Source organism: Diplotaxodon limnothrissa, linkage group LG20, assembly GCF_057381915.1.
Source record: "Diplotaxodon limnothrissa isolate DT_005_m linkage group LG20, D_limnothrissa_male_GT1.1, whole genome shotgun sequence".
NCBI classification, from domain to species: domain Eukaryota; kingdom Metazoa; phylum Chordata; class Actinopteri; order Cichliformes; family Cichlidae; genus Diplotaxodon; species Diplotaxodon limnothrissa.
This window is the reverse complement of record NC_140615.1, coordinates 13,310,023-13,329,398: the sequence shown is the minus strand read 5'-3', so window position 1 is coordinate 13,329,398 and position 19,376 is coordinate 13,310,023. Positions and strand designations below refer to the sequence as shown.

The window sequence follows — 19,376 nt, the reverse complement described above, 5'->3', positions numbered from 1 at the left end:
ATCACTTTGATCATGGTGTGGGTGTTGGTGCCACATTGGCTGATCTGAGTATTTCAGAAACTGCTGATCTGTTTAAATTTCCAGCACAAACATCTGCATGATTTACAGAGAGTAGTCCAAAAAAGAGAAAATATGCAGTTCCCTTAAAATGACATTGAGTTCTCTGTACTCGGGTCTCCAGAGTTACCAGCTCTCAACCCAACAGAGCATCTTTGGAATGTAGTGGACCATGAGATTTGCATCATATTTATTAGTAAAATGTTAAAAGATTAGCATTAACAGCATATCTTACCTGCCGTCGTAAATTACTTTAAGCTTTCATGATCATATTCAGATCATGCTGCTGTTCATTTGTTTGTTTATTCACAGTGTGTGATGATCACTGGCAGTCACATCTAAAAATCAGACCCCAGACAGCTGTAAGGTTATCAACATCATCCAGTGAACAAATGACTATCAGTGAATGTTTCTGTGGCAACATAAAACGCAAGCTAAATTCTCAATAGGTGACCGTTTTCATCCTTCTTGAGCTTTCTTATCATCACATTAGTCACTATTTTCTTGTGTCCTTTTGTTGAACACGAAGGTCTGGATGATCAGCAGTTCTGTGACCATGAGAGGAGCTCCAGTCTCAACCAGGAGGACCCAGAGCCTCTACAGACTAAAGAGGAACAGGAGGAAATCTCCACCAATCAGGGAGGAGAGCAGCTTGCACTGAAGCAGGAGGATGAAGGGATTAATGTCTGGACCGGAGAACAGCTGGATTTGTTGTGGAAACCTGGATCACGGCTGACCAGATTTGGTATGTAAAAGTGTAATAAGCAGATTTCATAATATAGAAATGAATATGACTTATAACAAAATGTCACAAAGACACATGGCGTGCATTACCGCCTGGGATACTGCCTCACTGGAGACATGTTTTCTGTTTCAGATTTAAGTCATGTTAGCCCAGAACTGTACGCAGAATGTAGAAAAATGTTGAGACAATGAAAACTGTGGATTATTGGCCACAAGGACCAAGTTGGAGTAGTGAGCTGTACGCCTCATAAATGATGACTTTCTGCATGTAAACAGAATTCTTCTCTGTTCGCTGCATGAGAGAGAATATTTAAATATCGCTCACATATCTGAGAGACCTGCTCACAGTGTGACTTTTTTCTTGTGTGTTCTGTCCATCAAGACCTCCCACAGCAACATGATTGTAAGGAAAATGAGGATCTGGATGACCCGCAGGTCTGTAGCCAGGAAAGGAACTCCAGTCTGGACCAGCAGAACACAGAAACACTATAAAATAAAACTACAATATAAGACGAGAAACGTCTTATATTGGGATATGAGATTTTGGTCATGTCGCACAGCCCTAGCTAATGTTAGTCTTTAAAAAAAGAATGTACTTCCAGATGTTTCTTTCGGGTGGAGTCTTTATAGTTGAGAGCAGCTCGGTTTCTGGGTCCATTGTATAACTGACGCCACCAACATTACCAAGAGACTTACACTAGAGCTTCTTGTTGCGTGTTTTGTTTGGGTTTCCGGTAATGCGTGAAATCAACAAAATTAGAGAGGGTATAGCCTGACATATGAAACAGGAAAAGACCATCGTGTAATCCATTTATTTAGAAGTAACTGTATTCTAATTATTACCAAATTATCGGTAACTATCGGCGGCACGGTGGTTAGCACTGTTGCCTCACAGCAAGAAAGTCCTGAGTTCAATTCCACCATCAGGCCGGGATCTTTCTGTGTGGAGTTTGCATGTTCTCACCGTGTTTGCGTGGGTTCTCTCCGGGTACTCCGGCTTCCTCCCACCGTCCAAAGACATGCAGCTTGTGGGGATAGGTTAATTGGATAATCCAAATTGCCACTAGGTGTGAATGTGAGTGTGAATGGTTGTCTGTCCCTATGTGTTGGCCCTGCGACAGACTGGCGACCTGTCCAGGGTGTACCTCACCTTTCGCCCTATAACAGCTGGGATAGGCTCCAGCGCCCCCCGCGACCCTGAAAAGGATAAGCGAATGGATGGATGGATATCGGAATACAGTTACTCATGTTTTGTATTTTAAATGCATAATGCCGGTACATGTATGCCGTTACTCCCTAACACTGCATCTATGTAAACATACTTACGGCCACTTTGTTAACTACACCCGTTCAACTACTCTTTAATCCAAAATGTAATCAGCCAATCAGATGGCAGCAGTCCATGCATTTCAGCATATAGCGATCAGTGACGGTGATTGAAATCACTTTGATCATGGTGTGGGTGTTGGTGCCACATTGGCTGATCTGAGTATTTCAGAAACTGCTGATCTGTTTAAATTTCCAGCACAAACATCTGCATGATTTACAGAGAGTAGTCCAAAAAAGAGAAAATATGCAGTTCCCTTAAAATGACATTGAGTTCTCTGTACTCGGGTCTCCAGAGTTACCAGCTCTCAACCCAACAGAGCATCTTTGGAATGTAGTGGACCATGAGATTTGCATCATATTTATTAGTAAAATGTTAAAAGATTAGCATTAACAGCATATCTTACCTGCCGTCGTAAAATACTTTAAGCTTTCATGATCATATTCAGATCATGCTGCTGTTCATTTGTTTGTTTATTCACAGTGTGTGATGATCACTGGCAGTCACATCTAAAAATCAGACCCCAGACAGCTGTAAGGTTATCAACATCATCCAGTGAACAAATGACTATCAGTGAATGTTTCTGTGGCAACATAAAACGCAAGCTAAATTCTCAATAGGTGACCGTTTTCATCCTTCTTGAGCTTTCTTATCATCACATTAGTCACTATTTTCTTGTGTCCTTTTGTTGAACACGAAGGTCTGGATGATCAGCAGTTCTGTGACCATGAGAGGAGCTCCAGTCTCAACCAGGAGGACCCAGAGCCTCTACAGACTAAAGAGGAACAGGAGGAAATCTCCACCAATCAGGGAGGAGAGCAGCTTGCACTGAAGCAGGAGGATGAAGGGATTAATGTCTGGACCGGAGAACAGCTGGATTTGTTGTGGAAACCTGGATCACGGCTGACCAGATTTGGTATGTAAAAGTGTAATAAGCAGATTTCATAATATAGAAATGAATATGACTTATAACAAAATGTCACAAAGACACATGGCGTGCATTACCGCCTGGGATACTGCCTCACTGGAGACATGTTTTCTGTTTCAGATTTAAGTCATGTTAGCCCAGAACTGTACGCAGAATGTAGAAAAATGTTGAGACAATGAAAACTGTGGATTATTGGCCACAAGGACCAAGTTGGAGTAGTGAGCTGTACGCCTCATAAATGATGACTTTCTGCATGTAAACAGAATTCTTCTCTGTTCGCTGCATGAGAGAGAATATTTAAATATCGCTCACATATCTGAGAGACCTGCTCACAGTGTGACTTTTTTCTTGTGTGTTCTGTCCATCAAGACCTCCCACAGCAACATGATTGTAAGGAAAATGAGGATCTGGATGACCCGCAGGTCTGTAGCCAGGAAAGGAACTCCAGTCTGGACCAGCAGAACACAGAAACACTATAAAATAAAACTACAATATAAGACGAGAAACGTCTTATATTGGGATATGAGATTTTGGTCATGTCGCACAGCCCTAGCTAATGTTAGTCTTTAAAAAAAGAATGTACTTCCAGATGTTTCTTTCGGGTGGAGTCTTTATAGTTGAGAGCAGCTCGGTTTCTGGGTCCATTGTATAACTGACGCCACCAACATTACCAAGAGACTTACACTAGAGCTTCTTGTTGCGTGTTTTGTTTGGGTTTCCGGTAATGCGTGAAATCAACAAAATTAGAGAGGGTATAGCCTGACATATGAAACAGGAAAAGACCATCGTGTAATCCATTTATTTAGAAGTAACTGTATTCTAATTATTACCAAATTATCGGTAACTATCGGCGGCACGGTGGTTAGCACTGTTGCCTCACAGCAAGAAAGTCCTGAGTTCAATTCCACCATCAGGCCGGGGTCTTTCTGTGTGGAGTTTGCATGTTCTCACCGTGTTTGCGTGGGTTCTCTCCGGGTACTCCGGCTTCCTCCTACCGTCCAAAGACATGCAGCTTGTGGGGATAGGTTAATTGGATAATCCAAATTGCCACTAGGTGTGAATGTGAGTGTGAATGGTTGTCTGTCCCTATGTGTTGGCCCTGCGACAGACTGGCGACCTGTCCAGGGTGTACCTCACCTTTCGCCCTATAACAGCTGGGATAGGCTCCAGCGCCCCCCGCGACCCTGAAAAGGATAAGCGAATGGATGGATGGATATCGGAATACAGTTACTCATGTTTTGTATTTTAAATGCATAACGCCGGTACATGTATGCCGTTACTCCCTAACACTGCATCTATGTAAACATACTTACGGCCACTTTGTTAACTACACCCGTTCAACTACTCTTTAATCCAAAATGTAATCAGCCAATCAGATGGCAGCAGTCCATGCATTTCAGCATATAGCGATCAGTGACGGTGATTGAAATCACTTTGATCATGGTGTGGGTGTTGGTGCCACATTGGCTGATCTGAGTATTTCAGAAACTGCTGATCTGTTTAAATTTCCAGCACAAACATCTGCATGATTTACAGAGAGTAGTCCAAAAAAGAGAAAATATGCAGTTCCCTTAAAATGACATTGAGTTCTCTGTACTCGGGTCTCCAGAGTTACCAGCTCTCAACCCAACAGAGCATCTTTGGAATGTAGTGGACCATGAGATTTGCATCATATTTATTAGTAAAATGTTAAAAGATTAGCATTAACAGCATATCTTACCTGCCGTCGTAAAATACTTTAAGCTTTCATGATCATATTCAGATCATGCTGCTGTTCATTTGTTTGTTTATTCACAGTGTGTGATGATCACTGGCAGTCACATCTAAAAATCAGACCCCAGACAGCTGTAAGGTTATCAACATCATCCAGTGAACAAATGACTATCAGTGAATGTTTCTGTGGCAACATAAAACGCAAGCTAAATTCTCAATAGGTGACCGTTTTCATCCTTCTTGAGCTTTCTTATCATCACATTAGTCACTATTTTCTTGTGTCCTTTTGTTGAACACGAAGGTCTGGATGATCAGCAGTTCTGTGACCATGAGAGGAGCTCCAGTCTCAACCAGGAGGACCCAGAGCCTCTACAGACTAAAGAGGAACAGGAGGAAATCTCCACCAATCAGGGAGGAGAGCAGCTTGCACTGAAGCAGGAGGATGAAGGGATTAATGTCTGGACCGGAGAACAGCTGGATTTGTTGTGGAAACCTGGATCACGGCTGACCAGATTTGGTATGTAAAAGTGTAATAAGCAGATTTCATAATATAGAAATGAATATGACTTATAACAAAATGTCACAAAGACACATGGCGTGCATTACCGCCTGGGATACTGCCTCACTGGAGACATGTTTTCTGTTTCAGATTTAAGTCATGTTAGCCCAGAACTGTACGCAGAATGTAGAAAAATGTTGAGACAATGAAAACTGTGGATTATTGGCCACAAGGACCAAGTTGGAGTAGTGAGCTGTACGCCTCATAAATGATGACTTTCTGCATGTAAACAGAATTCTTCTCTGTTCACTGCATGAGAGAGAATATTTAAATATCGCTCACATATCTGAGAGACCTGCTCACAGTGTGACTTTTTTCTTGTGTGTTCTGTCCATCAAGACCTCCCACAGCAACATGATTGTAAGGAAAATGAGGATCTGGATGACCCGCAGGTCTGTAGCCAGGAAAGGAACTCCAGTCTGGACCAGCAGAACACAGAAACACTATAAAATAAAACTACAATATAAGACGAGAAACGTCTTATATTGGGATATGAGATTTTGGTCATGTCGCACAGCCCTAGCTAATGTTAGTCTTTAAAAAAAGAATGTACTTCCAGATGTTTCTTTCGGGTGGAGTCTTTATAGTTGAGAGCAGCTCGGTTTCTGGGTCCATTGTATAACTGACGCCACCAACATTACCAAGAGACTTACACTAGAGCTTCTTGTTGCGTGTTTTGTTTGGGTTTCCGGTAATGCGTGAAATCAACAAAATTAGAGAGGGTATAGCCTGACATATGAAACAGGAAAAGACCATCGTGTAATCCATTTATTTAGAAGTAACTGTATTCTAATTATTACCAAATTATCGGTAACTATCGGCGGCACGGTGGTTAGCACTGTTGCCTCACAGCAAGAAAGTCCTGAGTTCAATTCCACCATCAGGCCGGGATCTTTCTGTGTGGAGTTTGCATGTTCTCACCGTGTTTGCGTGGGTTCTCTCCGGGTACTCCGGCTTCCTCCCACCGTCCAAAGACATGCAGCTTGTGGGGATAGGTTAATTGGATAATCCAAATTGCCACTAGGTGTGAATGTGAGTGTGAATGGTTGTCTGTCCCTATGTGTTGGCCCTGCGACAGACTGGCGACCTGTCCAGGGTGTACCTCACCTTTCGCCCTATAACAGCTGGGATAGGCTCCCGCGACCCTGAAAAGGATAAGCGAATGGATGGATGGATATCGGAATACAGTTACTCATGTTTTGTATTTTAAATGCATAATGCCGGTACATGTATGCCGTTACTCCCTAACACTGCATCTATGTAAACATACTTACGGCCACTTTGTTAACTACACCCGTTCAACTACTCTTTAATCCAAAATGTAATCAGCCAATCAGATGGCAGCAGTCCATGCATTTCAGCATATAGCGATCAGTGACGGTGATTGAAATCACTTTGATCATGGTGTGGGTGTTGGTGCCACATTGGCTGATCTGAGTATTTCAGAAACTGCTGATCTGTTTAAATTTCCAGCACAAACATCTGCATGATTTACAGAGAGTAGTCCAAAAAAGAGAAAATATGCAGTTCCCTTAAAATGACATTGAGTTCTCTGTACTCGGGTCTCCAGAGTTACCAGCTCTCAACCCAACAGAGCATCTTTGGAATGTAGTGGACCATGAGATTTGCATCATATTTATTAGTAAAATGTTAAAAGATTAGCATTAACAGCATATCTTACCTGCCGTCGTAAATTACTTTAAGCTTTCATGATCATATTCAGATCATGCTGCTGTTCATTTGTTTGTTTATTCACAGTGTGTGATGATCACTGGCAGTCACATCTAAAAATCAGACCCCAGACAGCTGTAAGGTTATCAACATCATCCAGTGAACAAATGACTATCAGTGAATGTTTCTGTGGCAACATAAAACGCAAGCTAAATTCTCAATAGGTGACCGTTTTCATCCTTCTTGAGCTTTCTTATCATCACATTAGTCACTATTTTCTTGTGTCCTTTTGTTGAACACGAAGGTCTGGATGATCAGCAGTTCTGTGACCATGAGAGGAGCTCCAGTCTCAACCAGGAGGACCCAGAGCCTCTACAGACTAAAGAGGAACAGGAGGAAATCTCCACCAATCAGGGAGGAGAGCAGCTTGCACTGAAGCAGGAGGATGAAGGGATTAATGTCTGGACCGGAGAACAGCTGGATTTGTTGTGGAAACCTGGATCACGGCTGACCAGATTTGGTATGTAAAAGTGTAATAAGCAGATTTCATAATATAGAAATGAATATGACTTATAACAAAATGTCACAAAGACACATGGCGTGCATTACCGCCTGGGATACTGCCTCACTGGAGACATGTTTTCTGTTTCAGATTTAAGTCATGTTAGCCCAGAACTGTACGCAGAATGTAGAAAAATGTTGAGACAATGAAAACTGTGGATTATTGGCCACAAGGACCAAGTTGGAGTAGTGAGCTGTACGCCTCATAAATGATGACTTTCTGCATGTAAACAGAATTCTTCTCTGTTCGCTGCATGAGAGAGAATATTTAAATATCGCTCACATATCTGAGAGACCTGCTCACAGTGTGACTTTTTTCTTGTGTGTTCTGTCCATCAAGACCTCCCACAGCAACATGATTGTAAGGAAAATGAGGATCTGGATGACCCGCAGGTCTGTAGCCAGGAAAGGAACTCCAGTCTGGACCAGCAGAACACAGAAACACTATAAAATAAAACTACAATATAAGACGAGAAACGTCTTATATTGGGATATGAGATTTTGGTCATGTCGCACAGCCCTAGCTAATGTTAGTCTTTAAAAAAAGAATGTACTTCCAGATGTTTCTTTCGGGTGGAGTCTTTATAGTTGAGAGCAGCTCGGTTTCTGGGTCCATTGTATAACTGACGCCACCAACATTACCAAGAGACTTACACTAGAGCTTCTTGTTGCGTGTTTTGTTTGGGTTTCCGGTAATGCGTGAAATCAACAAAATTAGAGAGGGTATAGCCTGACATATGAAACAGGAAAAGACCATCGTGTAATCCATTTATTTAGAAGTAACTGTATTCTAATTATTACCAAATTATCGGTAACTATCGGCGGCACGGTGGTTAGCACTGTTGCCTCACAGCAAGAAAGTCCTGAGTTCAATTCCACCATCAGGCCGGGGTCTTTCTGTGTGGAGTTTGCATGTTCTCACCGTGTTTGCGTGGGTTCTCTCCGGGTACTCCGGCTTCCTCCTACCGTCCAAAGACATGCAGCTTGTGGGGATAGGTTAATTGGATAATCCAAATTGCCACTAGGTGTGAATGTGAGTGTGAATGGTTGTCTGTCCCTATGTGTTGGCCCTGCGACAGACTGGCGACCTGTCCAGGGTGTACCTCACCTTTCGCCCTATAACAGCTGGGATAGGCTCCAGCGCCCCCCGCGACCCTGAAAAGGATAAGCGAATGGATGGATGGATATCGGAATACAGTTACTCATGTTTTGTATTTTAAATGCATAACGCCGGTACATGTATGCCGTTACTCCCTAACACTGCATCTATGTAAACATACTTACGGCCACTTTGTTAACTACACCCGTTCAACTACTCTTTAATCCAAAATGTAATCAGCCAATCAGATGGCAGCAGTCCATGCATTTCAGCATATAGCGATCAGTGACGGTGATTGAAATCACTTTGATCATGGTGTGGGTGTTGGTGCCACATTGGCTGATCTGAGTATTTCAGAAACTGCTGATCTGTTTAAATTTCCAGCACAAACATCTGCATGATTTACAGAGAGTAGTCCAAAAAAGAGAAAATATGCAGTTCCCTTAAAATGACATTGAGTTCTCTGTACTCGGGTCTCCAGAGTTACCAGCTCTCAACCCAACAGAGCATCTTTGGAATGTAGTGGACCATGAGATTTGCATCATATTTATTAGTAAAATGTTAAAAGATTAGCATTAACAGCATATCTTACCTGCCGTCGTAAAATACTTTAAGCTTTCATGATCATATTCAGATCATGCTGCTGTTCATTTGTTTGTTTATTCACAGTGTGTGATGATCACTGGCAGTCACATCTAAAAATCAGACCCCAGACAGCTGTAAGGTTATCAACATCATCCAGTGAACAAATGACTATCAGTGAATGTTTCTGTGGCAACATAAAACGCAAGCTAAATTCTCAATAGGTGACCGTTTTCATCCTTCTTGAGCTTTCTTATCATCACATTAGTCACTATTTTCTTGTGTCCTTTTGTTGAACACGAAGGTCTGGATGATCAGCAGTTCTGTGACCATGAGAGGAGCTCCAGTCTCAACCAGGAGGACCCAGAGCCTCTACAGACTAAAGAGGAACAGGAGGAAATCTCCACCAATCAGGGAGGAGAGCAGCTTGCACTGAAGCAGGAGGATGAAGGGATTAATGTCTGGACCGGAGAACAGCTGGATTTGTTGTGGAAACCTGGATCACGGCTGACCAGATTTGGTATGTAAAAGTGTAATAAGCAGATTTCATAATATAGAAATGAATATGACTTATAACAAAATGTCACAAAGACACATGGCGTGCATTACCGCCTGGGATACTGCCTCACTGGAGACATGTTTTCTGTTTCAGATTTAAGTCATGTTAGCCCAGAACTGTACGCAGAATGTAGAAAAATGTTGAGACAATGAAAACTGTGGATTATTGGCCACAAGGACCAAGTTGGAGTAGTGAGCTGTACGCCTCATAAATGATGACTTTCTGCATGTAAACAGAATTCTTCTCTGTTCACTGCATGAGAGAGAATATTTAAATATCGCTCACATATCTGAGAGACCTGCTCACAGTGTGACTTTTTTCTTGTGTGTTCTGTCCATCAAGACCTCCCACAGCAACATGATTGTAAGGAAAATGAGGATCTGGATGACCCGCAGGTCTGTAGCCAGGAAAGGAACTCCAGTCTGGACCAGCAGAACACAGAAACACTATAAAATAAAACTACAATATAAGACGAGAAACGTCTTATATTGGGATATGAGATTTTGGTCATGTCGCACAGCCCTAGCTAATGTTAGTCTTTAAAAAAAGAATGTACTTCCAGATGTTTCTTTCGGGTGGAGTCTTTATAGTTGAGAGCAGCTCGGTTTCTGGGTCCATTGTATAACTGACGCCACCAACATTACCAAGAGACTTACACTAGAGCTTCTTGTTGCGTGTTTTGTTTGGGTTTCCGGTAATGCGTGAAATCAACAAAATTAGAGAGGGTATAGCCTGACATATGAAACAGGAAAAGACCATCGTGTAATCCATTTATTTAGAAGTAACTGTATTCTAATTATTACCAAATTATCGGTAACTATCGGCGGCACGGTGGTTAGCACTGTTGCCTCACAGCAAGAAAGTCCTGAGTTCAATTCCACCATCAGGCCGGGATCTTTCTGTGTGGAGTTTGCATGTTCTCACCGTGTTTGCGTGGGTTCTCTCCGGGTACTCCGGCTTCCTCCCACCGTCCAAAGACATGCAGCTTGTGGGGATAGGTTAATTGGATAATCCAAATTGCCACTAGGTGTGAATGTGAGTGTGAATGGTTGTCTGTCCCTATGTGTTGGCCCTGCGACAGACTGGCGACCTGTCCAGGGTGTACCTCACCTTTCGCCCTATAACAGCTGGGATAGGCTCCAGCGCCCCCCGCGACCCTGAAAAGGATAAGCGAATGGATGGATGGATATCGGAATACAGTTACTCATGTTTTGTATTTTAAATGCATAATGCCGGTACATGTATGCCGTTACTCCCTAACACTGCATCTATGTAAACATACTTACGGCCACTTTGTTAACTACACCCGTTCAACTACTCTTTAATCCAAAATGTAATCAGCCAATCAGATGGCAGCAGTCCATGCATTTCAGCATATAGCGATCAGTGACGGTGATTGAAATCACTTTGATCATGGTGTGGGTGTTGGTGCCACATTGGCTGATCTGAGTATTTCAGAAACTGCTGATCTGTTTAAATTTCCAGCACAAACATCTGCATGATTTACAGAGAGTAGTCCAAAAAAGAGAAAATATGCAGTTCCCTTAAAATGACATTGAGTTCTCTGTACTCGGGTCTCCAGAGTTACCAGCTCTCAACCCAACAGAGCATCTTTGGAATGTAGTGGACCATGAGATTTGCATCATATTTATTAGTAAAATGTTAAAAGATTAGCATTAACAGCATATCTTACCTGCCGTCGTAAAATACTTTAAGCTTTCATGATCATATTCAGATCATGCTGCTGTTCATTTGTTTGTTTATTCACAGTGTGTGATGATCACTGGCAGTCACATCTAAAAATCAGACCCCAGACAGCTGTAAGGTTATCAACATCATCCAGTGAACAAATGACTATCAGTGAATGTTTCTGTGGCAACATAAAACGCAAGCTAAATTCTCAATAGGTGACCGTTTTCATCCTTCTTGAGCTTTCTTATCATCACATTAGTCACTATTTTCTTGTGTCCTTTTGTTGAACACGAAGGTCTGGATGATCAGCAGTTCTGTGACCATGAGAGGAGCTCCAGTCTCAACCAGGAGGACCCAGAGCCTCTACAGACTAAAGAGGAACAGGAGGAAATCTCCACCAATCAGGGAGGAGAGCAGCTTGCACTGAAGCAGGAGGATGAAGGGATTAATGTCTGGACCGGAGAACAGCTGGATTTGTTGTGGAAACCTGGATCACGGCTGACCAGATTTGGTATGTAAAAGTGTAATAAGCAGATTTCATAATATAGAAATGAATATGACTTATAACAAAATGTCACAAAGACACATGGCGTGCATTACCGCCTGGGATACTGCCTCACTGGAGACATGTTTTCTGTTTCAGATTTAAGTCATGTTAGCCCAGAACTGTACGCAGAATGTAGAAAAATGTTGAGACAATGAAAACTGTGGATTATTGGCCACAAGGACCAAGTTGGAGTAGTGAGCTGTACGCCTCATAAATGATGACTTTCTGCATGTAAACAGAATTCTTCTCTGTTCACTGCATGAGAGAGAATATTTAAATATCGCTCACATATCTGAGAGACCTGCTCACAGTGTGACTTTTTTCTTGTGTGTTCTGTCCATCAAGACCTCCCACAGCAACATGATTGTAAGGAAAATGAGGATCTGGATGACCCGCAGGTCTGTAGCCAGGAAAGGAACTCCAGTCTGGACCAGCAGAACACAGAAACACTATAAAATAAAACTACAATATAAGACGAGAAACGTCTTATATTGGGATATGAGATTTTGGTCATGTCGCACAGCCCTAGCTAATGTTAGTCTTTAAAAAAAGAATGTACTTCCAGATGTTTCTTTCGGGTGGAGTCTTTATAGTTGAGAGCAGCTCGGTTTCTGGGTCCATTGTATAACTGACGCCACCAACATTACCAAGAGACTTACACTAGAGCTTCTTGTTGCGTGTTTTGTTTGGGTTTCCGGTAATGCGTGAAATCAACAAAATTAGAGAGGGTATAGCCTGACATATGAAACAGGAAAAGACCATCGTGTAATCCATTTATTTAGAAGTAACTGTATTCTAATTATTACCAAATTATCGGTAACTATCGGCGGCACGGTGGTTAGCACTGTTGCCTCACAGCAAGAAAGTCCTGAGTTCAATTCCACCATCAGGCCGGGATCTTTCTGTGTGGAGTTTGCATGTTCTCACCGTGTTTGCGTGGGTTCTCTCCGGGTACTCCGGCTTCCTCCCACCGTCCAAAGACATGCAGCTTGTGGGGATAGGTTAATTGGATAATCCAAATTGCCACTAGGTGTGAATGTGAGTGTGAATGGTTGTCTGTCCCTATGTGTTGGCCCTGCGACAGACTGGCGACCTGTCCAGGGTGTACCTCACCTTTCGCCCTATAACAGCTGGGATAGGCTCCCGCGACCCTGAAAAGGATAAGCGAATGGATGGATGGATATCGGAATACAGTTACTCATGTTTTGTATTTTAAATGCATAATGCCGGTACATGTATGCCGTTACTCCCTAACACTGCATCTATGTAAACATACTTACGGCCACTTTGTTAACTACACCCGTTCAACTACTCTTTAATCCAAAATGTAATCAGCCAATCAGATGGCAGCAGTCCATGCATTTCAGCATATAGCGATCAGTGACGGTGATTGAAATCACTTTGATCATGGTGTGGGTGTTGGTGCCACATTGGCTGATCTGAGTATTTCAGAAACTGCTGATCTGTTTAAATTTCCAGCACAAACATCTGCATGATTTACAGAGAGTAGTCCAAAAAAGAGAAAATATGCAGTTCCCTTAAAATGACATTGAGTTCTCTGTACTCGGGTCTCCAGAGTTACCAGCTCTCAACCCAACAGAGCATCTTTGGAATGTAGTGGACCATGAGATTTGCATCATATTTATTAGTAAAATGTTAAAAGATTAGCATTAACAGCATATCTTACCTGCCGTCGTAAATTACTTTAAGCTTTCATGATCATATTCAGATCATGCTGCTGTTCATTTGTTTGTTTATTCACAGTGTGTGATGATCACTGGCAGTCACATCTAAAAATCAGACCCCAGACAGCTGTAAGGTTATCAACATCATCCAGTGAACAAATGACTATCAGTGAATGTTTCTGTGGCAACATAAAACGCAAGCTAAATTCTCAATAGGTGACCGTTTTCATCCTTCTTGAGCTTTCTTATCATCACATTAGTCACTATTTTCTTGTGTCCTTTTGTTGAACACGAAGGTCTGGATGATCAGCAGTTCTGTGACCATGAGAGGAGCTCCAGTCTCAACCAGGAGGACCCAGAGCCTCTACAGACTAAAGAGGAACAGGAGGAAATCTCCACCAATCAGGGAGGAGAGCAGCTTGCACTGAAGCAGGAGGATGAAGGGATTAATGTCTGGACCGGAGAACAGCTGGATTTGTTGTGGAAACCTGGATCACGGCTGACCAGATTTGGTATGTAAAAGTGTAATAAGCAGATTTCATAATATAGAAATGAATATGACTTATAACAAAATGTCACAAAGACACATGGCGTGCATTACCGCCTGGGATACTGCCTCACTGGAGACATGTTTTCTGTTTCAGATTTAAGTCATGTTAGCCCAGAACTGTACGCAGAATGTAGAAAAATGTTGAGACAATGAAAACTGTGGATTATTGGCCACAAGGACCAAGTTGGAGTAGTGAGCTGTACGCCTCATAAATGATGACTTTCTGCATGTAAACAGAATTCTTCTCTGTTCGCTGCATGAGAGAGAATATTTAAATATCGCTCACATATCTGAGAGACCTGCTCACAGTGTGACTTTTTTCTTGTGTGTTCTGTCCATCAAGACCTCCCACAGCAACATGATTGTAAGGAAAATGAGGATCTGGATGACCCGCAGGTCTGTAGCCAGGAAAGGAACTCCAGTCTGGACCAGCAGAACACAGAAACACTATAAAATAAAACTACAATATAAGACGAGAAACGTCTTATATTGGGATATGAGATTTTGGTCATGTCGCACAGCCCTAGCTAATGTTAGTCTTTAAAAAAAGAATGTACTTCCAGATGTTTCTTTCGGGTGGAGTCTTTATAGTTGAGAGCAGCTCGGTTTCTGGGTCCATTGTATAACTGACGCCACCAACATTACCAAGAGACTTACACTAGAGCTTCTTGTTGCGTGTTTTGTTTGGGTTTCCGGTAATGCGTGAAATCAACAAAATTAGAGAGGGTATAGCCTGACATATGAAACAGGAAAAGACCATCGTGTAATCCATTTATTTAGAAGTAACTGTATTCTAATTATTACCAAATTATCGGTAACTATCGGCGGCACGGTGGTTAGCACTGTTGCCTCACAGCAAGAAAGTCCTGAGTTCAATTCCACCATCAGGCCGGGATCTTTCTGTGTGGAGTTTGCATGTTCTCACCGTGTTTGCGTGGGTTCTCTCCGGGTACTCCGGCTTCCTCCCACCGTCCAAAGACATGCAGCTTGTGGGGATAGGTTAATTGGATAATCCAAATTGCCACTAGGTGTGAATGTGAGTGTGAATGGTTGTCTGTCCCTATGTGTTGGCCCTGCGACAGACTGGCGACCTGTCCAGGGTGTACCTCACCTTTCGCCCTATAACAGCTGGGATAGGCTCCAGCGCCCCCCGCGACCCTGAAAAGGATAAGCGAATGGATGGATGGATATCGGAATACAGTTACTCATGTTTTGTATTTTAAATGCATAATGCCGGTACATGTATGCCGTTACTCCCTAACACTGCATCTATGTAAACATACTTACGGCCACTTTGTTAACTACACCCGTTCAACTACTCTTTAATCCAAAATGTAATCAGCCAATCAGATGGCAGCAGTCCATGCATTTCAGCATATAGCGATCAGTGACGGTGATTGAAATCACTTTGATCATGGTGTGGGTGTTGGTGCCACATTGGCTGATCTGAGTATTTCAGAAACTGCTGATCTGTTTAAATTTCCAGCACAAACATCTGCATGATTTACAGAGAGTAGTCCAAAAAAGAGAAAATATGCAGTTCCCTTAAAATGACATTGAGTTCTCTGTACTCGGGTCTCCAGAGTTACCAGCTCTCAACCCAACAGAGCATCTTTGGAATGTAGTGGACCATGAGATTTGCATCATATTTATTAGTAAAATGTTAAAAGATTAGCATTAACAGCATATCTTACCTGCCGTCGTAAATTACTTTAAGCTTTCATGATCATATTCAGATCATGCTGCTGTTCATTTGTTTGTTTATTCACAGTGTGTGATGATCACTGGCAGTCACATCTAAAAATCAGACCCCAGACAGCTGTAAGGTTATCAACATCATCCAGTGAACAAATGACTATCAGTGAATGTTTCTGTGGCAACATAAAACGCAAGCTAAATTCTCAATAGGTGACCGTTTTCATCCTTCTTGAGCTTTCTTATCATCACATTAGTCACTATTTTCTTGTGTCCTTTTGTTGAACACGAAGGTCTGGATGATCAGCAGTTCTGTGACCATGAGAGGAGCTCCAGTCTCAACCAGGAGGACCCAGAGCCTCTACAGACTAAAGAGGAACAGGAGGAAATCTCCACCAATCAGGGAGGAGAGCAGCTTGCACTGAAGCAGGAGGATGAAGGGATTAATGTCTGGACCGGAGAACAGCTGGATTTGTTGTGGAAACCTGGATCACGGCTGACCAGATTTGGTATGTAAAAGTGTAATAAGCAGATTTCATAATATAGAAATGAATATGACTTATAACAAAATGTCACAAAGACACATGGCGTGCATTACCGCCTGGGATACTGCCTCACTGGAGACATGTTTTCTGTTTCAGATTTAAGTCATGTTAGCCCAGAACTGTACGCAGAATGTAGAAAAATGTTGAGACAATGAAAACTGTGGATTATTGGCCACAAGGACCAAGTTGGAGTAGTGAGCTGTACGCCTCATAAATGATGACTTTCTGCATGTAAACAGAATTCTTCTCTGTTCGCTGCATGAGAGAGAATATTTAAATATCGCTCACATATCTGAGAGACCTGCTCACAGTGTGACTTTTTTCTTGTGTGTTCTGTCCATCAAGACCTCCCACAGCAACATGATTGTAAGGAAAATGAGGATCTGGATGACCCGCAGGTCTGTAGCCAGGAAAGGAACTCCAGTCTGGACCAGCAGAACACAGAAACACTATAAAATAAAACTACAATATAAGACGAGAAACGTCTTATATTGGGATATGAGATTTTGGTCATGTCGCACAGCCCTAGCTAATGTTAGTCTTTAAAAAAAGAATGTACTTCCAGATGTTTCTTTCGGGTGGAGTCTTTATAGTTGAGAGCAGCTCGGTTTCTGGGTCCATTGTATAACTGACGCCACCAACATTACCAAGAGACTTACACTAGAGCTTCTTGTTGCGTGTTTTGTTTGGGTTTCCGGTAATGCGTGAAATCAACAAAATTAGAGAGGGTATAGCCTGACATATGAAACAGGAAAAGACCATCGTGTAATCCATTTATTTAGAAGTAACTGTATTCTAATTATTACCAAATTACCGGTAACTATCGGCGGCACGGTGGTTAGCACTGTTGCCTCACAGCAAGAAAGTCCTGAGTTCAATTCCACCATCAGGCCGGGGTCTTTCTGTGTGGAGTTTGCATGTTCTCACCGTGTTTGCGTGGGTTCTCTCCGGGTACTCCGGCTTCCTCCCACCGTCCAAAGACATGCAGCTTGTGGGGATAGGTTAATTGGATAATCCAAATTGCCACTAGGTGTGAATGTGAGTGTGAATGGTTGTCTGTCCCTATGTGTTAGCCCTGCGACAGACTGGCGACCTGTCCAGGGTGTACCTCACCTTTCGCCCTATAACAGCTGGGATAGGCTCCAGCGCCCCCCGCGACCCTGAAAAGGATAAGCGAATGGATGGATGGATATCGGAATACAGTTACTCATGTTTTGTATTTTAAATGCATAATGCCGGTACATGTATGCCGTTACTCCCTAACACTGCATCTATGTAAACATACTTACGGCCACTTTGTTAACTACACCCGTTCAACTACTCTTTAATCCAAAATGTAATCAGCCAATCAGATGGCAGCAGTCCATGCATTTCAGCATATAGCGATCAGTGACGGTGATTGAAATCACTTTGATCATGGTGTGGGTGTTGGTGCCACATTGGCTGATCTGAGTATTTCAGAAACTGCTGATCTGTTTAAATTTCCAGCACAAACATCTGCATGATTTACAGAGAGTAGTCCAAAAAAGAGAAAATATGCAGTTCCCTTAAAATGACATTGAGTTCTCTGTACTCGGGTCTCCAGAGTTACCAGCTCTCAACCCAACAGAGCATCTTTGGAATGTAGTGGACCATGAGATTTGCATCATATTTATTAGTAAAATGTTAAAAGATTAGCATTAACAGCATATCTTACCTGCCGTCGTAAATTACTTTAAGCTTTCATGATCATATTCAGATCATGCTGCTGTTCATTTGTTTGTTTATTCACAGTGTGTGATGATCACTGGCAGTCACATCTAAAAATCAGACCCCAGACAGCTGTAAGGTTATCAACATCATCCAGTGAACAAATGACTATCAGTGAATGTTTCTGTGGCAACATAAAACGCAAGCTAAATTCTCAATAGGTGACCGTTTTCATCCTTCTTGAGCTTTCTTATCATCACATTAGTCACTATTTTCTTGTGTCCTTTTGTTGAACACGAAGGTCTGGATGATCAGCAGTTCTGTGACCATGAGAGGAGCTCCAGTCTCAACCAGGAGGACCCAGAGCCTCTACAGACTAAAGAGGAACAGGAGGAAATCTCCACCAATCAGGGAGGAGAGCAGCTTGCACTGAAGCAGGAGGATGAAGGGATTAATGTCTGGACCGGAGAACAGCTGGATTTGTTGTGGAAACCTGGATCACGGCTGACCAGATTTGGTATGTAAAAGTGTAATAAGCAGATTTCATAATATAGAAATGAATATGACTTATAACAAAATGTCACAAAGACACATGGCGTGCATTACCGCCTGGGATACTGCCTCACTGGAGACATGTTTTCTGTTTCAGATTTAAGTCATGTTAGCCCAGAACTGTACGCAGAATGTAGAAAAATGTTGAGACAATGAAAACTGTGGATTATTGGCCACAAGGACCAAGTTGGAGTAGTGAGCTGTACGCCTCATAAATGATGACTTTCTGCATGTAAACAGAATTCTTCTCTGTTCGCTGCATGAGAGAGAATATTTAAATATCGCTCACATATCTGAGAGACCTGCTCACAGTGTGACTTTTTTCTTGTGTGTTCTGTCCATCAAGACCTCCCACAGCAACATGATTGTAAGGAAAATGAGGATCTGGATGACCCGCAGGTCTGTAGCCAGGAAAGGAACTCCAGTCTGGACCAGCAGAACACAGATCCTCCACAGACTAAAGAGGAACAGGAGGAAATCTCCACCAATCAGGAAGGAGAGCAGCTTGCACTGAAGCAGGAAACCAAAGGCATCATCATCTGGACCGGGCAGGAGCTGGGCATCATGTGGAACCCTGAAGTAAAGTTGCACAGAATAGGTATGCAAAACTTTAATAGATAG

General features: G+C 42.4%; 1 protein-coding gene across 1 annotated transcript in view; it reads left to right on the top strand.

Annotated features, from left to right (window-relative positions):
- Window positions 1-19,376, top strand: part of LOC146610672 (uncharacterized) — a 77,488-nt gene extending 58,112 nt beyond the window's left edge. The window contains exon 5 of the mRNA XM_085344071.1: window positions 19,102-19,376. Within this exon, the coding sequence (XP_085200197.1) occupies window positions 19,102-19,376 (275 nt within the window). The remainder of the gene's footprint in view (window positions 1-19,101) is intronic.